The sequence below is a fragment of the Pecten maximus genome, chromosome 1 (assembly GCF_902652985.1).
Source record: "Pecten maximus chromosome 1, xPecMax1.1, whole genome shotgun sequence".
NCBI lineage: Eukaryota > Metazoa > Mollusca > Bivalvia > Pectinida > Pectinidae > Pecten > Pecten maximus.
In genome coordinates, this window is record NC_047015.1 from 53,603,599 (window position 1) to 53,628,663 (window position 25,065).

At 36.4% G+C, this 25,065-nt stretch overlaps 1 protein-coding gene across 1 annotated transcript in view; it reads right to left on the minus strand.

The window, feature by feature from the left end:
- Positions 1 to 25,065, minus strand: part of LOC117337952 (cadherin-23-like) — a 184,808-nt gene that overhangs the window by 13,330 nt on the left and 146,413 nt on the right. The window contains 24 exon segments of the mRNA XM_033899111.1: positions 258 to 298; positions 2,196 to 2,323; positions 2,540 to 2,606; positions 3,002 to 3,070; positions 4,151 to 4,237; positions 4,662 to 4,750; positions 5,744 to 5,998; positions 6,359 to 6,705; positions 9,421 to 9,661; positions 9,999 to 10,187; positions 10,312 to 10,562; positions 11,547 to 11,853; positions 13,642 to 13,958; positions 14,632 to 14,841; positions 15,991 to 16,129; positions 16,680 to 17,207; positions 17,908 to 17,975; positions 17,978 to 18,152; positions 18,731 to 18,971; positions 19,888 to 19,952; positions 20,650 to 20,814; positions 21,986 to 22,147; positions 23,134 to 23,343; positions 23,827 to 23,945. Coding sequence (XP_033755002.1) covers positions 258 to 298; positions 2,196 to 2,323; positions 2,540 to 2,606; positions 3,002 to 3,070; positions 4,151 to 4,237; positions 4,662 to 4,750; positions 5,744 to 5,998; positions 6,359 to 6,705; positions 9,421 to 9,661; positions 9,999 to 10,187; positions 10,312 to 10,562; positions 11,547 to 11,853; positions 13,642 to 13,958; positions 14,632 to 14,841; positions 15,991 to 16,129; positions 16,680 to 17,207; positions 17,908 to 17,975; positions 17,978 to 18,152; positions 18,731 to 18,971; positions 19,888 to 19,952; positions 20,650 to 20,814; positions 21,986 to 22,147; positions 23,134 to 23,343; positions 23,827 to 23,945 — 4,470 coding nt within the window.

Sequence of the window (25,065 nt, forward strand, 5' to 3'; positions counted from 1 at the left end):
CATGTAACAGATTATTTCTGAATTTTATGTCAGTCCCTGAAATGTTCCCGAAAATATAAAAATTATACACATAACATTTGAAACAAATAACCTTTATACCTGAAATCATAGACTAAAGCAGATACAATTTTAACAAAAATTACGAAAATTAATACATTTTCAAGAAATAAATTAATAGATAAAATAAGGAAACTTCAAAGAAAGTAATATCTAGATTTGCCTGAACGTTGTCGGAAATTGACAGTATTCCAACTTACCATATGCCATTGCAGTAGCAGCCTTTAGTTTTCTTTGATATCTGCAAATAAAACAATGAAGTTTAAGCAACAAAGCAATTCCATAAACATGTAACGAGATGGGCATGTCTGTCATATCCATAAAGCCACCACAAAGGACAGCATTATATTGAATTCAAGAAACGGTTATAATATAGCAACGAGCGCTTATGTATTTGATCGAGCTCTCCTTACACTTACATTACTGTAAAGGAAATTACCTTCTCAACCATATGTGACAGATTTCATCGGAAGCATAAAATATCAGTTTTAAAAGTTCTTTGGGAGCAACAAACTTGGTAATAATGCGACATGATTTGAGTACGAGTTGCTGCTCCTCTCTCATATCTAAGCTAGACGATCGACTTCAGGGAGGACGAAGCAGTATGATCACATTTAATTCATTTTAGACTCAACCATATCTAAATCCTAACTTGTAGTGAAAAGGGCTATTATGTACAATCCTAGAGTATATGCGAGTTGTACTTGTCATTTGCTTTTGCAGCTATCGTATATGATACGTTAGTTATGGTCAGTGTTAATCTATATCCAAATCTGAACCATTTAGCTGGGTACAAAGTTTGAAATTTTGTATTTGGTACTTTAGATATAGTCAGTGTTCATTTATATCTAAATCTAAATCACTTAGCTGGGAACAAGTTTTGAAAATTAAGTCCCCGAATAATAAACATTTGAGAGTTCTGAGGGAGACACTATATGTAGGTCGATATCTTGTATTCAATTGCAAGGAAGTTCAGGAGTTACTTTCCTATCCTGTCTCCTGTAAAGGGGACATTGAAAAGGGTAAAATCGGGCCTGTGTGTCGTCATTTGATTATTCCCTGCAGAACCGGAATTTCTTCCGTGTCTGCTACTTAGTAAGACATTGAACATACCAACCATTTGGGACTTAACTGTACTGCCGTTTTTTTCCCCTGTCTGCTCTTTCTTGCTTGTCGCCTTTTTTTCTACTTGTGTCTCTATAGACACTCGTCATTGTGTGAACCCGGCTGTTGTCAAGACATTAAAATTTAACCGGAAAACAAAGGAAATACAGAATGAAGTGTCTAGCTGATATGTTATCCTATCGTATCCCTTACGGGACATTTCAGTGTTATTGTACTTTTAACACAACAGCAGACTAACACCGTGACCACAATGGCGAGTGATATGCTCTATGCATGCAAGACACGTGCCCAAATGTGTTATTACTCAACAGCACATTAATAACGTTTATTTCCGTAACATATTTTTGTTTGTTTGTTTCTTTCTTTCTTTTTAATGGTTGGTTTTGCATTGTTTAAAGTCCTATCAACAGCAAGTCATTTAAGGACGGTCTCCCCTGTGTGTGAAATGCAGGCGTGGGTGGGTATGTGTTTTGTAAGCCTGTGATATGTTCGTGTTTGTTTCAATTTGATAGAACCGATGCCGACTTTATAACGCTACCTCACTGATGCATGCTGTAGAAGACACGAGAAAGATACAACGTCAAATTACACTGACAAAAAGCGAACCAGTGATACCTCTCCCAAATTGCTCAGCGCTAAGCATCACTTTTAAAGCCACTCTTGTATGTATTGACCAAGGAACTGGACCAAAAATCCTTCCTTTGAAAACGCTCAAATAAAGGGGCAAAAGTGAGGTAGTTTTAAAGGTCAACATTACGAGGAAAATAAGATCCCAAATTTAGTCGCCTCTTAAGAATGCTATTGGGCAGCAAATACAATCCGTCACGTCCTTCCTGAAGGGCATTGTTTTCAATGAACGATTTCCATGATGCTTGTTGATATGACTGTTGGTTCCATGGTATACACCTTTGTTTTGTCTTCATTTCCTTGTGCCCACAGGATTCTTTAGTTTCCTGTTGATGAAATGACGACATTTGGGCAATTTAAATATAACACAAAAGTTAGAGACTTACTGTTTCCTGGTGATATGGAGGATAATCGCCAGTACAAGACAGGGGATGCCAAGGACGATCGCTATGAGGATAATCGACATCACTAATAAACGTTTAGAGTCGTCTTCTTCTTCTGCTTGTGTCGTAGGCTGTAACACAAGAACATTTGTATACAGCCCCAAGAAATCAAGAATCAGAATTCATTTTTTTCAAATTAATTTTCATTATTCATTTTGCATATTCGTTTTTACCATAAAATTCTCAAATAAACTTCAGTTTCTACATAACTTAAATCCATATTAGACTCGACAGTTCTTTGTGGTTGATTTTAAAAGTGTTTTCAACCAGATTTTGCATATACGTACCACGATTTGTAGAATATTATATTCATTCAACACTCCTAACAATTCTGCTGCATGAGCATCAATTTTACTGAAAATGACAAAAAGAAACATACGCCGTCAGAATTTTCTAAAAAAAAACTGGATGTAATGCCCTCAGCAATTGTTTATTTTGTAATTTCACTTATTGCATGCAAGAATATTTCAGTCACGCTTTTGTAATGGTGAAGCAATCCATTGACATATCTTCGAACTAAACTTGTTCTTTGCAAAGGATGAAATTTATCTCCTGCTCCTCAAGTCAATCAGTATTTGATTATCATAGTATATCATATGCATTACAGATAAAGAAGTTATGCGTTGATGCATAACTTGCAATTTTATTGCCTCAATGCAAGTTGACAAACGAAACATAACATAATATAGACAGAATTTTGAGGAGCAGTAAAACTAATTCTAGGAAACCTGTGTGTGACTAAACCTCACCTCAGCAACTCTGAAGGTTCTATGATGGTATCTGTAGCTTTATCCTCGGCATGGATAAACATATCTGTCCTGTGAAACAAAGATGTCATTCAATGTAAAACATGTCATCCTCTTCAATATGTGCAATACTTTTTAAGACTGAGTTGCACTTGCTACAAGCAATTTGAGATTGAGAGTAGTAGACACTACTGGTGGATTTTTCAGTCCACAAGGTTTACCCTAACATGTTTGTCACGCTTATTTCCAAAAGTGACTCGGAATGTACGTGTGTACTTAATGTTCTTTTGAAATGCGAAAATGAAAATAATGAAATTCATTGAAAATGATCGAAATGATTGTATAATAGGTCATTTGCACCCTTCCATCCAGATTTTTGCATTTCGTTTGATATATATTTCGAGCTTTGCTTTAGGTTGCCCCTATTATCAACACTTTCGGCCCTTAGCATCACTGATGATTCTTAGAGGGACGAAACAGCTGTATGATGCAGTCTTAATTCATTTGGGCTAGACACTTAACTAGTTTCTTTCGAAAGGTGCTAATATTTTATTTGTCGTTCGTATCACCTTTTCAAGAATAATATGTTGAACAGGCGACTTTGAGGCTTTTGAATACAAGCATGGCTAAAGCCAGCCTTGCTCCTATACAAGAAATAATGCAACTGGCGTCATAAAGTGACCATTATCCATTAGAAATTGAGCATGGGATTACATTTGAAAACCAGTACTGACTGGCCTTGAAGCTTTGACGGTAACAAGCAACCAAATAGTTTTCCATTGTCAAAATTGAAATCATGACTCACACAGATGATGAACAGGATATTTTGACAAACAAAACTTTAAATAAAACAGTGGTTTTGCTTGGTTTTTTGCATTGTTTTACGTTTACCTCCTATGAACAGCTTAGGTCATTTAAGGACGGCCTCCCTTGTGTGCTAGATGCATGCGGGTGTATCCAAAATGTGTGCGTTTTAGGAGACATTCGTGTTTGTTTCCTTCTGATAGTGTTAACTTAATAGTGCTACCTCACTGAACCATGCTATCGAAGCAACTAACTGAACAGAAGAAAGTAATAAGGGATAAGATAACAATTATGCAACATATCTTATAATTTATCAGCATCATAGATTAATAGGTCAGGTATACTTACTTGTCTACTTCTGGTTTTCCTTCGGAGTTTTCATGAGTCTGTATCTGGTCCACAACGATTCTGTAGCCTGTAATTCTCTCCAGATCACTACAACATGGAAATGTTTCACTTACAGATCAAAACTGAAACAGTTATAAAAAACATCGTTCATGCAATCTCGCCTTCAAGCTATAGGAAAATTTGATTTACACATTATATATAATATATATATATATATTCATACCATATCTAGTCTAATTGCTGTACTCACTGCAACAGAACATAACTCAATGTTAACACATGCTAAGAATAAAGAAATGATTTAATATTGTAAATTCAGACTGCAATGATTGCCATACTAAGTGCACTGCTTAATGCAAAAATCAATTATTTCATCTTTAATCAAGATTTCATGACAAAATAAGTATATATAACTCTGGTATTAACTGAAATTGATGCTACAGTTCATGTTTAAATTACATTTATAAGTGGAGATCAATACTCTCCGATCCATTTAGACACGGAAACTTACTCTCTAAACCGGGAGGAAATGTTTTTGACTTCTTCGACCGAATTCCTGAAAATAACTTTGACCCTTTGATTATCGTTGATCAAAGATATCTGTAATATAAAATAACCACATTCATTATTATTTCATCTGTAGAACATAACTAGCTTATCAAATTTGACAGAATCGTTCATACAGATCTGAACGGTATTATCAAACCTACTTCATGGAACTTTAAGCAATAATATGAAAAACTTATTTGTTTCTTTGAAAGTCAAATTACATTATCTTAACTTTTCATCAGATGTACTTAATAGCTTCTGTCTGGAACGGTATCAATCGTCTGCAGGCAGATATGTCGGTGGTACATTTTGTTTTCATATTATAACGATCAGGTTTGAATGCCTTTGATGATGCTAATCTTCCTATTGAGACCCTATTTATAGGCTATCAACACAGTAAAGTTTGTCATCACAATTCCATGTCATATGTCTATTAACCATTTTGTCTATGATCTCGGAAGAAAGCGTAATCTTCCTTTAAAATATTAATAACGATTTTATCTTCTGTCACAAAACCCCTACAATATTGTTTCTACACAAAGCAAAGTTATTGATTTTCGTGACGGAAAAACAAATAATTTGATGTAGAAATAGGCATTGCCCAGCAAGAAAAATGTCCTTTTACACAGCACAAATTGCTTCTAAAGTGAATCCTGATATGCTGAAATAGTTCATTTGATATTGTAGATCCTAAGGAAAACCGGTGTCTGCAAAGGCAAAATCTTCTATAAAAATAAAGGCTAGGAGTAATATTCTAAAAGCGCTCTAATAGAAAAAGTTTACCATAACACTTTATTTGCTATAATAAAAAATTACCTGATATATGACATTTGTTTGCTTAGGAGTGGTCTCTGGAAACAATTATGTTTTTTTTTCTTTTTTTATGAGGAGGAGGAGGAGGCCATTCAATGAATTGGTCTCACAAGAAAAATGTTTCAATCAATATCAAAAAGCAAGACCCATAGAGTTTTTTAATTATTCTTTACTGATTTTTTAGGGGGTCAAATAGCTAACAACTTGTACATGCATACTGATGTAGCTTACCCGTATCATAGCATTATTGGAGTAGAAGGGCGCCACTGTATCCATGACAGACACGTTCATGAGGTAATATCCGGACAAATCAGACCGGAAATAGGTGCTGGTCTTGATGGTGCCATTATTTGGAAACAAATAGAAGGAAGCGTTGACTGTCGCCTGGGGTTGGTTAGAACTACCAGCGTAAGGGTTAAAAGCTATGCTGTTCAAGTGGTATCTGTGGGCTCGATTCTTACCAATATCTTCATCTATCACATCGTTCTGGAAACAAAAAAAAGCAAGGCTCATGTAATAAACACAAAGAACGAAATGTTGGGCATACAATATGTAAATGGAGCTCAACTGTCTCCATTGTCAATCTTACTTAATTCTAACTAACTTTTCTTTAAAGCTAGAATCTATAATGTCAGAGTAACTTTCTAATATGTCAGAGTAACTTGCAAATTAGTCCAAGTTAATGCATTTAAAGCGTTTGTTCGGATGACATATTATTACTGAATAACGCATGAAAATTGAAAGTACGTTTAAAATCATCAACAAGAAAAGAATATCAATTAAGAGATTGCCAAATAAACAAATGAAACGTTTGAAACTAATGCAAGCCTAATTAATACTACTTACATGTAACTTGTAGATGATTTCTGCCAGTTGCGTTTTACGACTGACGCCTATACTGAGAACAGGCTCTTTAAATCTAGGGGCATGGTCGTTGATGTCGCCAATCTTGACCTTAACCCAAAGCAACGTGGTATTTCTAGGGTCATACTCCAAGGGTGCCAAACGTAAATTTGTTGACCTTTTTCTCCTGGAGGTCATGCCTGTTTCCAGGTAACAAAGCGGCGTTGCCCAGACAACCAAATCTATAGTGTCTATTGGTTGCCCATTGATTCCTCCTTCTCTGTCAATCGCACTTTTTATGAAGAGTCCTCCCGTCACATTGAGGTGAAAATAATCCATCATGCTGCCCCCTGCAAGAACATCATTGCCCAATTATACAGGTAATTGTTGAAATACAAAAGCAAACTTAACTGGAATATTATTTACTGTGCCAGCTAACCTCCCACATACTAATCAAATTATGTTCAAGGTTTGTCAAATACGATATGGCTTTGACAAATTAAATTTTCACAAGTATATTTCTAAAATCGTTTTCAGTCACAAAATGTGTTTAAGAAACTGCCTCATGAAATTCCTAGAGGAGCCGTACTATATTTAAAGTGTTTAGGAAAATAATCGTTCTCTGAATTTAATTGGCAATTGTGTAGATTATAGGTGAGAGAGTAATTGAAGAAAGAAAATGTCACCTTTAACACTCTGAAAGGTAAAAAAAAACTCGCCTTATTCTCAGAACCTCACTAGAAGAAATCATTACATAGTCAAGGATTTGACATTTTAGTAACAATAACAATAAAAACTTTAAATAGAAAAATAGTGTGCAATCAAAAATTGCCAGCATAAAAAAAAGTTTTTTATAATCATGAAAAGGGCTCTGCTTAGGAAAGGAAATGCTTTCCGAAGATATATATTAAAATCACTGTCAAATACACTCCCAATAAAATGACTGATACTTCACCATCTTTCAGACTTAACTGTAATTTATATGGCAAGGTTGTGTGAAAATTTAATTAACTTTCAACCTCTTCACAACTGTATAACTGCCATCTTCTGCCATTCCCAAAGTATCCATTTTTGAAATACAACGAGTCTGCTCTTTCCATGTATATACATATATACACCTTGTTTGAACTCCTGAAATATGCCATGACAAAATCGCAGGCATGTGACTGATTCCTGACACATACACCCTGACGAACACTTAGACCTTTATATCTGCCTTTTGAAGATTGCCAAGAGCTACATCAACATAAGAACTGACCAATGTACTACCTGACACTTCCTTCTATCATTCTGTGAAAGACATTACAAGTTCAAAGCAGAACGGTTGTTTGCAGACAAGTCAAAATGTTGCAACCTAGATGAATTAATTTTGACATGACACTTTTACAAAGGTTACGTTAGTAAATAGCACCTACGAATTATACCACAAAAGTTAATATAAAACTGCACCATTCAGCTTTTTACTCCTAAGACTCGTCAGTGATGCTAGGGACACCATACATTTGTTGATTCCTTTAACGATTTGTCAGTGATGCTAGGGACACCATACAGCTGTTTAGTCCTTCTAAGACTTGTCAGTGACGTTATGAACATCATACAGCTGTTTGGTCTGTCTAGGACTCGTCAGTGATGCTAGTGACACCATACAGCTGTTTACTCTTTCTAGTACTCGTCAGTGATGCTAGTGGTACCATACAGCTGTTTAGACCTTCTAGGGACTCGTCAGTGATGCTAGTGGCACCATACAGCTGTTTGGTCTGTCTAGGGCTCGTCAGTGATGCTAGTGGCACCATACAACTGTTTAGACCTTCTAGGGACTCGTCAGTGATGCTAGTGGCACCATACAGCTGTTTGGTCTGTCTAGGGCTCGTCAGTGATGCTAGTGGCACCATACAACTGTTTAGTCCTTCTAGGACTCGTCAGTGATGCTAGTGGCACCATACAACTGTTTAGACCTTCTAGGGACTCGTCAGTGATGCTAGTGGCACCATACAGCTGTTTGGTCTGTCTAGGGACTCGTCAGTGATGCTAGTGGCACCATACAACTGTTTAGACCTTCTAGGGACTCGTCAGTGATGCTAGTGACACCATACAGCTGTTTGGTCTGTCTAGGACTCGTCAGTGACGCTGGTGGCACCATACAACTGTTTACTCTTTCTAGTACTCGTCAGTGATGCTAGTGGCACCATACAGCTGTTTACTCCTTCTAGGGCTCGTCAGTGATGCTAGTGACACCATACAACTGTTTACTCCTTCTAGGACTCATCAGTGATGCTAGTGACACCATACAACTGTTTACTCTTTCTAGTACTCGTCAGTGATGCTAGTGGCACCATACAGCTGTTTACTCCTTCTAGGGCTCGTCAGTGATGCTAGTGACACCATACAACTGTTTACTCATTCTATGACTCGTCAGTGACGCTGGTGGCACCATACAACTGTTTACTCTTTCTAGTACTCGTCAGTGATGCTAGTGGCACCATACAGCTGTTTACTCCTTCTAGGGCTCGTCAGTGATGCTAGTGACACCATACAACTGTTTACTCCTTCTAGGACTCATCAGTGATGCTAGTGACACCATACAACTGTTTACTCTTTCTAGGGCTCGTCAGTGATGCTAGTGACATCATACAGCTGTTTACTCCTTCTAGGACTCATTAGTGATGCTAGTGGTACCATACAACTGTTTGGTCTGTCTAGGACTCGTCAGTGATGCTAGTGGCACCTTACAACTGTTTAGACCTTCTAGGACTCGTCAGTGATGCTAGTGGCACCATACAGCTGTTTAGACCTTCCAGGGCTCGTCAGTGATGCTAGTGGTACCATACAACTGTTTAGTCCTAGCACTCGTCGGTGATGTTGGGGACATCATACAGCTGTTTAGTCTTGATTATCACATAACTGCCCTTGATATCATGATTATAAGGTCTACCAATTCATCCGAAAAATACAGGATCTCAGGACAAAAATCAAACACTGAAATAACCAAAGGAGAATCACGTTTGCAAAAATAATCGAAATACCTCTACATTATTTGTATTCCTTATCCAATTCAAAGTTCTTACCAACAATATGATAACACGTTTTCGTGAAGTTCAGGTCTGTATCTGCATCTTTGGAAACATTGACGTAACCAACGAACGCCTCAGACTGTTCCTCTGGAACGGGTCCGAGGAGGAAGGGTTCCATGCTGGGAATTCTCTCAAACTCAGGATCTTGATCGTTGACATCAAGCAGTTGGACAATCAGGTTGGTTGACCTGATGTAACTTTTAGGATAACCATTATCATAAGCGTTGATCTGTATCTGAAAACAAAAACACAGTGGGAACAATGGAATTCGTGGTGACAGTATATTGAAACAACTGGATTAATGATGACTGGAAGTGTGAGGACTGGATTAGTGGCAATGAGAGAATTTACTCTATCATTTCAACAAACTAGAAAATGTCTCTAAGACATTAATGCAACTTGACATCCCAAAACAACGTTTGGTGAGAATCGCATTAGCAGTTCTAGATTAGCTAGTTATATTCCATTGGGACGGGCAGGACAGGACAGGATGGGAAACGTAACGCGGCGGATTATGTCTCCCCAATTTCATGATGGAGGTATAGAAATTCTAGGAAACACAATCTCAATACCTGGTATTTCCCTTGATGAGTCGGGTCCTCCCTATCCAATGTCCCATTGATTGTCAGCAGTCCGGAGTCCTCATTAAGCTTGAAGAAGATGTAGTCCTTGACCTTTGAGATATTGTAACGTACCCGCCCGTTCTCACCGTGGTCATTGTCAATTGCCTTGACAATCATCACATGGGCACCCTCTTGTTCCTATATTACAAATCAAAATGACAAAACATGACAATGTGTGATCATTTGAAAGCTTGCGAAAATAAATATGTGAGAAAGCCATTATAGTTTTGCAAGAATGAAAGCTTGAGAGAAAGATACGAACCTCCTTTACGTAAACAACCTCACTATCACTCGATGGTCTGACGAAGGTGGGTTGGTCTCGATTGACATCTTTTACAGTGATCATCAGCCGTTTCTCAGAGAACAGAGTTGGAGTCCCGAGATCCGTCGCTCGCACTGTGACATAGAACTCTCCAACCCGGTCCAGTATACTCTCTCGAAGTGTCATCACTCCTTCATTCTGTCCTGTTGCAGTGTTCTGCAATGTGTTCATAGCGAACCACACAAACCCACCTAAAACACATCATAGTAGTACGTATTACATATATATCTCATTGGTAAGAATGCATGGCCATGAACAATACTCACAAAATCATTATCACTGGGCTGAATTTTTCTTGACTCTTATGTGTGATAAATTTAACCTCTGTATGATCTATTATGATATCTTTGACCTTGAATGACCCACTCTGGTATACCTCACCTAGATCTGTCATATGTGTAGTTAATTTAATCTTTGTATGACCCTGCCCTGTAGGTAGGGGGTAAGAATTGTACCTGCTGTCCCCATTGCATGATCGTAAGAGGCGACTAAATTTGGGATCTTATCTTTTCTCTTCTTTCCTAACACCTTTCTCCTTCCTAATGTCTCCCTTGACAATGCCTCACTTTTGGCCATTATGTGAGCGTTCGCCCTTGTGAGGAAGACTTCTGGTTCTGTCCACTGGCCGAGACATACCATAGTCTTTGAAAGTTGTAGTTGCTACTCCTGCTTAGCGCTCAGCATATTAGGAGTGGGATGACTGGTTTGCCCTTTGTCGGTATAATATGTTACCGGGTGGGGAGTCCTGCCAGGTGTCTTCGGCAGTATGCTTCAGTGAGGTAGCACTATAAATCGGCAAAAGTTCCGGCCTATCACAAGGAGACTTAACACAAACATACAGCAGCCTCCCAAAACATGCATACGCACTCACCACATGCATTCATATCGCACGCACGGGAGGCCGTCCTTAAATGACCTTAGCTGTTGATAGGACGAACAAGTGAAACCAAATTTTGTATGACCTATTGTAATATACATGGCCTTGGTTTGATCAATTGCACTACATTCGACCTTTGCATTATAAGAACAAAATTCATCAGAAGGCAGAAATTAAGAATAGGCCAGAAAGGAAGGTTAAAGACAAAGATTCCAGGTGGTCCAGAAGGGACAGCAGATAGAATCATATCTCTCCTCCCCTAGATATCAAACCCCTGATCCAGTGGGTAGCGCCTTACCTGTCGTGTTACTTTCTGCTGTTAAAGAGAAGGTCACAGTGCCATTCAAACCCAGGTCAGGGTCCTGTGCCTGGATGCGACACACTTCAGTACCATTGGCCTCGTCTTCCTTGAGAGACTTGAGGATACCTTGGGTGCTTGTGATATCAGGTTTGTTGTCGTTAATGTCTAGAATATCAATCTGTATAATCCCAGTGGAGCTGGACAACTGATTATCAGGGTCCAGACTGTTGGTGGCGGTCACTTCTATACTGTAGCCTGAAGGCCTATACTCTCTGTCCAGGCCAGCCTCAACAGATATCTCACCCTGAAATGACCACACAAGTATGAATATAAATATCACAAAGATTGTATCAGATATCTCGCCCTGAAATGACCACACATGTATGAATATAAATATCGGAAAGATTATGTAAAGTTTTTTATCTAAACAATTAGTTTGTGTAATATAAGCACATCACTATAAATTATGATTGTGTTAATTGCAGACAGTTATCATATTAAAATGTTCTGTTATTGACATTGTTGATGTGTAACGGGAATGGATTTTGTGAGTTATGTACCTTTGTTTGAGAGTTGTGTCCCTTAGCAGAAGTAAATATTTGTGTATGTATTAGAGTAGTATTTTGTTGAATTATTAATTGTGAGTGCAAATATATGTGTTCAGAATGTAAAATATATGTAGTATGAGAGTATGGATATAGTTTGGGAATGTGTGCGAGTAACTATATATATATATATGATTGTGTATTTTATATTGAAAACAGTGTATGCTAATCTATGTGCACCATTGTGAATGGAAAAGGGTGCTAGTTTATATGTGTGAATGTAACGAGTATGTGTGGGAAGTTGTATGAAGATATATAGAAGCCATTGGCTGGTATCTCTATGCAAGTTGGTTGTTTACTTCCCTTCTATTCTTTCCTTTCTACACTTTCTTTACACTTAACTGAAGCCATTTGCTGGTTACTTTCCTTCAGGCTTTCAGTCTATGTTTTGGGGTAATAGCTGCTTCATGTATGATAGTTTGGAAGATGGTTTTATACTGTGGTGCTGTAAATAGTTATGGTTACTAGTTGTTTTATATTGCCAATGATAGTGCTGAATAAATGTAGGACCTGTATCTAGTTTTTGTGTGGTTTATATATTCAAAGCACAGTACTATTAAGAACCTGGGTTGTAGGGAAAATCAAACCGTTACCGATGTACCAATTCATCAGTTTGCTTTTTGTGGGGCTGCCTCATTCACCATGATATTTTCTGTTTATACAATGATGGTTTCCCTTCATCTATATTTTAATGACAGACTGAGAAAATTATATATCAAAATTAACTGAACTTTAAATATACCGTATTTGACCTAATAAGGGCGCAGGGCGCGGGTTATTGACAGTGGGGGTGCCCTTATTAAGATTAGTTATTCTGAAGTTATATGAAACAGACTATACCTTATAGCAGAATACCCAAGGTTGTGGAAACGGTAAAATATTCAGTCATAAAAAATATTCCAGATGAAGATATCTATTCATTATCAAATATTAAGCTTAAACATCACTTGAATACTCCTGTAAACTTGTAAACCATGCCAGCTGATCTTTAGACCAGAGAATGTGTGTTCCACCATTTATGTTCAAATGGAACTCTTTTGTGTTCTATTTATAGAAACAGGTGATTTCCCAGATCATATCAGACATCGTTTTCTTTGACCTAATAATTGATTTACAATGTCTTTTACTAGCTTTCTGTTCTGAACAAAAGTTATTTATCAACAAGAATGAAGTATTTACTTTATCTTCAAATAAAGATGGTAAGTTATTATTTGTATGTGTGTTTAGTTTTGGGTGCTCTTTGCACTGACATGTCATCTGTAGCCTGTAGGAATACACAAAATGTGGCGAAAACATGTGTTCCAGTTACTTAATTTGCTGAAGAAAATTGAACACATAAAGTAGCAAAATATTTCACATGAATTATTACTTTTGAACACCTTTTCGACACTCAGTCAAAGATTTATTTCCTTGAAAAAAAGGTAGGGGCGCCCTTATTAGGTCAAATACGGTATTCCTTCTAGAAGTGGCAGTAAAATTTGACTTACCGTAACATCATTGATAGCAAAGTTGTGATCATCTGGGGAAACTTTCAGTACATAAAAGACCTGGCCAAAGATTCCAGTGTCAACATCATGAGCATTGATGGTGGCGATGACTGTTCCATTGCTGGCATCCTCTGATACCCGTAACACGTTGAAATGTGGGTAAAATGTTGGTGCGTTGTCGTTGATGTCGACCACTGTCACTATAACAGTTGCCGTCGATGACATCTGAGCAGGTGATCCATTGTCAATGGCAACGACCTTGAACTCTACAGTTGGGGCTACCTCTCTGTCCAGTTTCTTTTTCAACAAAATCTGTCCTGTATCGTAAAGCATTTGGTTATTTTAGGCTAATGTCTTTTTTTTTTAATTCAAGTATCTTTTGAAAATTTCATACCATTTTCATTTCAGAATATGCACCATATTTTTTTTCTTTACCGATTTGATATGTGGTAAAATCTAATCATCAACACTCTTTCAAAATAACAAATCTGTTATCAATCATTTGTTTATATAGATATTTTTCATGAATTTCAAGGTGAACATTTTAGCTACCTAACAAACTGCAAGCTAGGTACTATGACCCAAGGCATTCTGGGATTTTTTAAAGTGCTACTCACTTGTCATCAAATGTTATTTAAAAAGAAGAAAATATCAACAAGACATGAATACCCTGTACTCCTATTCAACAATGCATCCCATACAAATGTCAAAAAGAGGTTGATGGTGACCTTTTACCTTTAACCCTTGATCACCAGAATTTGTTAGATGTAGCACTTTATGTTATGATACTGTGGTGTGAAGATCAACTAAATCTGTTGCGATGTTCTCAAGATATATAGAAATTATCTACATCATTGATTTAGAACAGCACTGGATGGGATGCAACTCGACTCGGACAAATGGACATGGGTATATAGATCTGCCCTTTCCCTTAAAATAAAATGGCTGAAGCACATAAAATACATCAATCACAGCCTCAGGGAAACTGACCTGCACTTGGATCGGATATTTTGAATGAACCAGATGTATCTTCTCCGATGACATACTGCAGCTGCTGATTCTTGTCAGCATCTGTAGCGACCACCATGGTAACAAAGTCGTTGATGTCCCTGCCCTCCGATACATTCACCTTGTACAAGGCACTTGGCACGAATTTGGGGGCATTGTCATTGACATCAATCAAGTCGATTGTCAACGTAGCTGTCAAATTAATAATGTCATATGAAATTCTGGAATCAAAATCCATACAAATTATGCAAATTTTCAATACTATATATGATGCATACAAATAAAATTGATCTATTTTACAACCATTGGGAAACAATTCATATCAACTTTAATATATCAATGACTCATGTTGGTCCAGTTGAAAGCATGTGAAGGGTCACACTGTGGGAGTAAAATGAAGTATCGTGGGAAAACCAATATGATCAGGCAAATGAGCCCATACCTTTCCAAATTGGATCGTGGAATCAAACCCTGGTCCCCTAGGTGAAAGGTGATGCTACCAATGAACCACCCAACCATCCATAAAAAACCTCTTTTAAATCACTAAACTAATGGCAAATAAAACACTTTTACTCAATAATTTTACTTTATATTCATTAACCAAGAAAATTTCTCCACAAATGTCATGCCATGAACAATTTGAAGGTTCTGACATAGAATGTCAGAACTCGATAACAAAAAGGCAGAATAGAAAGGTCAGGTTTGAAGAAGCCATCTCTTAATCTCTTTTAAATTTAAAAGCAAAGTGTTGGTTAACAGTACATGAACAGTACATGAACAGTAATGATATGCGTAAAACTTTTCCCATGAGTCTGTACAGTTCAAGAAATTCAAATCTCAATGCTAAAATATTTCTAGAAATTCAATTATGCAAATTATTTTGTACTTTTCTGCAAGTTTGCAGCAGCTACCATTTCTATATTCATCTCAAAGTTGAATTTTCAAAATCCATTGAAATTTAAAAGAAGTTACCCGGGTATTTAGGGAACTTTGAAGAAAACAAACTTTATCTGCCCTAGGCCCTTTGGACCTTTTTGTTTCACCCTTTCCTGTTCTCTTATATCCTGGTAGTGTTTCTCATAAAGAAACCTTTTGTTACCTTAATCTAAATCAGATAATATATCAAAAGCATAATTCTGGCCCCCTCATTATAATAATAAAACAAAATGGAATTTGATCATCAGAACAGTTTTAATGAAAGTCTAGTGAATTTGTTAATATACTTGTCAACCTCCAAACAATTTTGTGTATTGGATTTTAGTGCCCTTGTACCTACAATTCCTATTTCCAATACTAATTGATACATGAAATGATTTTTGATAGTATGTAGTTTTTTCCTACCTGTGGCATTTTGTACAGAGGGATGCCAAGCATTGAGGTCCTCCACCAGTATTTCTAACACTACCCTCTCTGCAACTTCTCGATCCAGAGTAGACTTCACCACAACGTCACCAGTATCTGGAAGGACCGTGAAGTAGTTCTGAAATAAAAAGGAAAATTTCAATTATGCTTCCCCAAAATTATATAAAAAAATAATGAGGAAATACGAACAATGGGAAAATTTAATGGTTTAAATTTATTTATGTTTTTTTGTGTACATAGAAGTGTTTCTGTTTTTTTTTGTTTTTGTTTTTCCTGAAACATTTCAACCTTTGGTAACAGTTTGATGTTGTTTCTGTTTCTTTCTAAACTGGGTATGCATAAAAGTGTTCCTGCATGTTTTTGCCGTTTTAATCTTTGATTAAGTATGATGGTGTCTCCGTTTCTAAACTATTTTTAGCCCACTGTTTGCTTGTCCTTATGACTGTTTTTGTGTTGATGGGCCGTTAAGATTATATGATAATATAAGTTCTGATTTGTATGTTATTTAATATATAATTATTTGAAAATTATTTATATAAAATTAGTTCTTACTTGTATGTTATTTAATATATAATTATTTAATTATTATTTATATAATATAAGTTCTTACTCGTACGTTATCTAATATATAATTATTTAATTATTATCTATATAATATAAGTTCTTACTTGTATGTTATTCGCCAGGATATCCACAGTTTGACTGTTCTCGTCGACGGCGCGGACGGACCCTGGGATCACACTGTACCGAAGTTGATGATTAACATCAGAATCAGTTGCGGGATAACGAGTGACAACTTCGTTTGGCTGAGTGTCTTCAAGGACAGTTACAGATTTTGTCAGCGGAGAAAACACAGGCAGCTCGTCGTTGACATCCAATATTGTGACCCTGACCACACATTTTTCCACCAAAGATTTTATGCCTCGGTCAGTGGCGGAGATGGTTAATGTATAATTAGCAAGTGTTTCACGGTCCAGTTTAGCCCCTTTTTCCACAGTTATGTTCCCCGTTTGAAAGTCAATCCGAAACTTGTCCTGTGCACCGCTGTCTATACGATACAGAAACTGGTGGTTGAGGTCTGTGCCATCAGCATCCGTAGCATGGACCTGTATGACCATGGTTCCCTCGGTCGCATTCTCCATCACATCTGCTATATATACACTCTGTGCGAAGATTGGGGCATTGTCGTTCTCATCCTAAACAGATAAATTGAAATACAGTGAGAATTTCACAGCACATCTGTAAAACTATGAGAAAGCATGATTTGTTTTCTGAATGTTAATCCATTAAATAATTATTTTACAAATATTTTAATGTAAACCATATACAAGCATTTTCATTTCATTCTAATTGAAACAAAAGGTCCATGTGGCCTTTATTGCTTGACTGCTTCTCCTTATCTGGATTAAGATTATGACATGTTTAATTTGTTAACTTCAGAGTTAACGTGGTCCTATACCATATCATCTACCCCCCCACCTTATGGAGACAACACACTTAACTTCCTTTGTATTACCCTGAATTCTCATATCCCCTGACATATACATATAAGTCCACTTCATCTGAAGCAGATGATCATTAACAATAGATTTTCCATTATTTTTTATCCCCTGTTGATTTAAACAATACTGTAAAACATATGAAACATTCGCTGTGTAGTAACTTTTGTTATTTTCATGGTTGCTATGGAACCACAAACATAAACATAACAAATATTGTTGTACGTGTTAATTGTTATATTATTGTTCCTTGGGTTAACCACGAGAGTTTGTACCCACAAAACAATTTTAAAGCTCCAATCCTCAAAAGAAAGTACACACAGACATTTCATATTATACAGTATGTGACATTTCTCAAAAATTCATTTTGACCCTATGAACTCTGACCTATACATACCTCAACTTCTATTGTCACAGGGATAGCTCGCTGTTTCTGTGGGATTCCTAAATCGTAGGCTTCTATTTTAAAAGGACCTTGCCATTTAAGGCTGGGTCAAGTTTTTCGTAGTCCAGCGGGGAAGTGACCGCTACCTCTCCTGTTGTACTGTTGATAGTGAAGTTGTGGTCAAGCCCTGCAGGAATGTCCACTATCCTATACCTCACCTCACTGTTATTGGTGCCCGTCTGGTCATCATCATACGCCTAGAAAAATATCAACCAATGAAAAAGACAGATATGATATACATTGACCAATCAGAATGAATTTATTTATTTGAATCATTAAACAATTTCATGCAGGGTATGAAAAGTTAAACATAAATCAAACAGTAATATTGTAATACTATCTATCAATAATTTGTATAACGAGGAAAATGAAAAAATAAAACTATCAGTTCAGGGCAGATGATCAAGAAATTGAAGAAGAAAAAAAAAATGGTTGAATAAAATTGTTTAGGATAACCAATTTTATCTTTATTGTCCAATCTTTTTATCAAGACAGCATTTAACAAAAATACAGTTTATCATGCAATATGAAGTATCTGCATTTTGATATAATGTTTCACAGATGTTCTAGTCAGGCTCCTAGACTCTGAGCATCTAGTGTACTCAACACTTGATCGATGATGGAACTGACAGTCTAGCTGGCACCAAATGTCAAAATCATGTTGAAAATTGGAAGTAATTTTTGTTTAAATGTCAAAATTGCATGAGAATGATTGTAGACAAATGATATAATAAGCATTAAATGTCTGTGAATATCATAGCACCATGTCACTCACTTCCACAAAAAGTGGCCCGCGTATAAAGTGAAGATTATTCTCCTTGACGCTGCTGAAGTACTCGTCACGGCGAAATGTTGGGATCATGTCGTTCCTATCGGTGATATTGACTCGTAGCTCAGCTGTCGACCTGAAGCCTCCTCCGTCTTTTGCCTCAACCGTGAGGTAGTATTCCTCAACTGTTTCACGATCAAGGAGACCGTCTACCGTGACGACGCCAGTCTTGTCGTTGATGTCAAATCTGTAAACAGTTTTGTTATATGAATGTTAAAAATTCAAATTTGTGATTATAGGCACCTGTAATTTTCAACCTCACATATGGTCGATATCAATGACTTTTGGGTTGGTAAATACCAATATTGACACATAGGCCAAAGATGATCATGTATGTTAATAACACACTTTGTATCAAGGATTTTTGGGTTGATAAATACCAATATTGACCTAGGCCAAAAATGATCATGTATGTTAATAACACACTTTGTATCAAGTTAACTCATGAGTGACCAATTGAGCTACAAATACAGATTGGTGAGATTTAATTAATATTTGTATATTGATATTCTAACTGATGGTTTAGAAAATTATTAGAGCAAAACATGTTTAAAAACCAAAAGGCCAATCAGAGCAGGTAATAAATTTCCAATATGAATAAACATATTCATGGGTATTGCTAAAGCAATACATGTCCCCTACTGGCTCCCCTTGGAAATAGTAACAGTGACCTTGACCCAAAAACCACAAAACACAAACCTGTCCAAGGTATATGGTCCTTTATCATTGCGTCAATTAGTTTAATCAAAATCCCTCAGGGAATGAAGCTGCTAGAGCATTGATGATCTTTGGCGTTATGTACATACATAAATACGTACAAATAAGATGGAGAGAGCGAAACCTATAGTCTCACCGGCCTGGCTTCACCAGTGGGAGGACTAACAACAGAATACTAACATGTAGTAAAAACTGTACTTCTCACTATTAATTAACAAAACAGGGACAAGATATTTTATATAGATTTACACAGCAACCCTTGAAAATGTAAAAAGATTAGGGCAACAATATATTGATCTGTTTTAAAACTCGTTTACAATATTTAAAAAAATGAATAGCTTAAAAATCTAACTCTACATCAGATATAATTGTCCCTAAGAACTTACCTGCCGTTGCCGCCCCTCAGAGAGTATGTGACTTCTCCGAAAATTCCAGAATCAAGGTCACTGGCCTGGAAATCAATTACAAAATAAACTAATAATTCCAGTCCTGCAATTGCAGAATATCCAACAGAAGCTTATATATCTGATGTTATTTAACTGTTTTATTATTTGATCATACTTTATCATGAAAACAGAAGTTTGGACTCTTTAAGTAAAATTTTAATTTACTCGGAATCACTTTCTGTGACACAAAGTATCCGGAATGTTTCAGAAACAGATAATCTGCATATCGCATAAAGATAGCCTATATCTCCTTAACTCTCTACATCATTTTGTTATCACTAAGGTGACATACCTCCTTAACTCTCTAAATCTATTTTTAAACTAAGGTTTCATACCTCCTTAACTCTCTAAATCTATTTTTAAACTAAGGTTTCATACCTCCTTAACTCTCTAAATCTATTTTTAAACTAAGGTGACATACCTCCTTAACTCTCTAAATCTATTTTTAAACTAAGGTTTCATACCTCCTTAACTCTCTAAATCTATTCTTTACACTAACGTGAGATACCTCCTTAACTTGCTAAATCTATTTTTACACTAAAGTTACATACCTCCTTAACTCTCTTAGGTGACATACCTCCTTAACTCTCTAAATCATCATTTTTACACTAAGGTGATATACCTCTTTAACTCTCTAAATCATTATTCTTACACTAAAATTAAGTGACATATCTCCTTAACTCTCTAAGCCCCAATATTTACCGTGATTTTCATGACCGTGAAGCCGAGTTGTATGTTTTCCAGGACACTAGCTGAATACACGCCCTGATCAAATACTGGTGGATTATCATTCATATCCTCAATGTGAACTGTAATGTCAGCCGTGCTGCTTCTCTTCTCAACTGTGTCAACCTCCTTGGCAATGATCTACAATTCAGAGGTGGAAAGGTCAATTATTTGAAGACTTTTATTTTCATCATAATATTTTTTGTATCATAACTGGCCATGCAAGAAAGAGATTTCAGGAACTGATTTGATATTCTGTGCATTTTTTTCCTATCTATTTTTGAGAGAAATTATGTTTGCTTCATTATAAACATCCCCGATTTGGAATTAAGTAACATCATACATACAGGTCAAAAGAAATGCCTGCGTCTAGATCGACTGATGTAATAGCAAGCCCAATAATACCATAAATTTTATAGTTATAAATATTGGAATTTCAGCTGTGGTACATCTTCAATTTGGGCATTTTACATCATTTGTAATTCGTAAGTCCCCCAAGAATTCGTTTATCTCTAAAGATAAGTTGACTCGATTCAGTTACCTGGCTTGGCCAACAGGAACAGCTATTCACTTTGGCTACCATAACATTCACGCTAGCTTACATTTGGTTCTTTATGTATATCTTATAAATTTTATGTTGGCCAGGTCATCTACTAGAGAGAGTAAAGCACCACAGCTGTTATAGCCCCTTAGCCCAATGTATTAGTATAATAAATAGTCGTATAACTTCAGTCTGAGTTTGAGTCTTTTGTTCATAAATATTGGATTTCAAAAGAATTGGTTTGGTTTGGTTTATTTTGTTTAACGTCATATTAACAGCTAAGGTCATTTAAGGAAGGTCTCCTGTGCGTGTGACATGCATGCGTGTGGCGAGTGCGTATGCGTGTTTTGGGAGGCTGCGGTATGTTCGTGTTAAGTCTCCTTGTGATAGGCCGCAACTTTTGCCGATTTATAGTGCTACCTCACTGAAGCATACTGACTAAGACATCCAGCAGCACACCCCTAAAGGCCAAAAGTGAGGCATTGTCAAGGGAGACATTAGGAAGAAGAAAGTTGTTAAGAAAGAAGAGAAAAGATAAGATCCCAAATTTAGTCGCCTCTTACAATCATGCAATGGGGGCAGTAGGTACAATTCTTGTGCCCTACCTGCAGGGCAGTTTTCAAAAGAACATCTGCATGTACATGTGTATACATTGAACTGTGTCACTATTCACACCTCGAGGAGTAGTGTGAAGCTTTCAAGCAGTTGCTTACCACCTGCAATCTGAAAGGATTTTACAAAAGACATACAAGATCAAAACAATGCACTCACCTGAAATTGAACTGAAGTCATCTTTTCGTAGTCAAGGTTACTGCTGTTGTTGACCCGGATAAGAATCGTGGACTCGGAGAAAACTTCTCTCGGAAGCGGAGCGAAATCGTAATATGGTTGCCCGTCCTTTTGTAGTGACAGAACAAAATAGCTGTTCGTGCCCTGTAAATAAATCATGTATATTGATAGATTATAAATAATACATTCATTTTATAGTTTTGGCAGTTAATGTTGGAGAGAAAAAATAGCATCCATTTACCCCCTCCCCCTTCCCCCAAAAAGTAAATAAGTAAATAAAACACAAAATGCATAAAATAAAAGTAGGTCTGCTATGGAATTGACAATATATATCTTAAAAATATACTTATGTATCTATTAGAATAATCAGGCTCAGAATCTATAGAAATCCTTCTACCATAATTCACTTCCTTCATCACATAAGCAATGTTGAATTTGACCCGTTTTCAAAAAGAATATTCATTTTTTTCATTTCAAGAGAGTGAAAGAGAGTTTAAAACACCCAAGATTTTTATATGACTTTCCTAAAGATTAAAACCAACCTAACACACCAAATGGTCAGCTCGTACTTCCCTCCCCTAGTGTAACACTTAAGTACCATATTTATCCTCAAATAAACCACCTCCTCTAGAGTAAACCTTTAGTACCTTATCTATCCTTAATAAATCCCCTCCCCTAGTATAAAAGCTTAGTACGGTGTTTATCCTCAATAAGCCCCCTCCTCCAGTGTATAAAAGCTTATATATATATAGTCCTGTTTTTATCCTCAATAAGCCCCCTCCCCTAGTGTAAAACTTTAGTACTGTATTTATCCTCAATAAACCCCCTCCCCTAGTGTAAAAGCTTAGTACGGTTTTTATCCTCAATAAGCCCCCTTCCCTAGTGTAAAAGCTTAGTACTGTATTTATCCTCAATAAGTCCCCTCCCCTAGTGTAAAACTTTAGTACTGTATTTATCCTCAAATTAGCCCCTGACCCTAAGTCTAAAAGCTTTGTATCAAAGTTTGGGGAGGGGTTATTTGTGAACCATTTTCGCTTACTATAATAAAATTGATGATTGTGCGAAAATAAAGACGAGGGTTTATTTGTGAACGGGGATTATTTGCGGATAAATACTGTAGTCACACCCACCTGATCTTTATCGCTAACCGACATAAACTTGGTCGACCCAATGAAAGAAACTGGAACACCATCCTGCATGTTTTCCAAGATGGTGGCATCGTACGAGGTGTTGTCGAATATCGGAGGGTTATCGTTAACATCCTTGACAGTAATCGTGACTAGCGTTGTGGCATTGATGCTTCCAACGTTGAAATCGCCTGGGTGTACAATCTCTGTTGCCTAGCAACAAAATTGTTCAATGTGAATTATGTAAATTTACCTATACATTTTAGAAAGGTATTCAAATAGGAATTGCTTGTCATTGTTAATGTCAAGAAATACAACAATAAAAAATTTAATAAAAACTGATTTTCACAAAGGTTATCTGATTTATGAAATATAGCATTTTAATATTTGGACTTAAACAATGGTAATCAAACATTATGTCAGAAATTGCATACATGATAATAAATAGTTAAAATGTCTGACATGATGAAAATCAAGATGAAAAGATTTTCTATGAACCGGCCAGCATCCTGGATACTTAATTTCAAAGGGCTTTACAGAATACATGTCAAATCGCATTGTCCAGGTTTCCAGATTACAGAATTTTTCTTAAACAGTTATGCAAAAAGCATAATGGTCATCTTTCTTCAAACTACCCTCCTCAAAAAAATTTTTTTTTAAAGTGGTTTCAGAATCTCATCCTGGATTATAACTTACCTCTACGGAGAAAGCGTACACACCCCCTCGCTGTTGAATTATGGGACTGTCACGGTCCAGTTCATTCTTTACCGTGATCCACCCGGTAGTACTATTTAATGCGAAATTCTCATGGTCTCCTGTAATAATGAAATATGTTTTCTCAAATTACAAAAAAAGTGTTCATAAAGAGAAAAACACCTGGAAAAGCTCTGTGAAACACAATTACGATGAATACAGGGTACGTATTAATGTGGAATTTCATATCAGTGGATGATAAACTCGTCTATCATCAAGGTTTTTCTGTGATCAGACTTAAAAAGGTATATGCCTTAAAATGAGGTCTTCTTTTGTTCTTCAGTATAATGATATAAGTCTCTGATAATCAATTTCAACTTTTAAATTTCATTTATCTTCAAGTTTTTTTTTGCTTGTTCAGATCGATTTTTTATTTTATTTTTTTTTTGACAGAAATAGACAATATGAAATATGAATCATGTGGTATTTCTAGTGGTTGTTTTAGTGGTAGAAGTGGACATGGTGGGGGGAGGAGGGGGGAAGGGGGGGAGTGGGGTTTGCTTACAATGCGACAATTGTGAATTGTGATATTTCACAACACACAGAGGAATTCAATATATACATGTATCCATCACAATTGGTTGTGAGATTACATAAACAGAAACATTAACATTTTGCGGCGCCACCTGGGTATCCTGCGTTTTCAGCTAACTTAATGGTGTGTTGTTGAAAAGACAAAATCAATTTGACATATAAGTTTTTTATTGTCAAACTTTGTCTCGGATGTACACATTAATCATTGACTGAGGACAAGCCTATTTATCTAATTATCTGATTGATGTCAACACAATCCTCAACTTAGAAAGGATGCTGGAAATTAACAAGAATTTTCACTTGATCAAAGTTTTCAGGAATTCTATATTGACAAATTAATGACTTTAATGATCAATACACCCAAATTATGATATTTCAGCGCAAATTATAAGTGACTTGCAGCTAGCTCAAACTGAAAAACTATTAAGAATTATTTTTACATTCGGAACTTTCAAAAATCAGAAAATTTTTCAAAGCAAAACTACAGAATATGAGGATCTGCATGGTCTTCCTGATCTCGACAGAAGTGGGTCTCTATATTGTAAGGGTTTCAAAGAAATGCCCAAAGCCTTAAAATAAAGAATACAAAATGGTCTCTGCAAGCAAAGGATACCAAAAATACCTGCATTTCTCAGAAACAGAATTTTG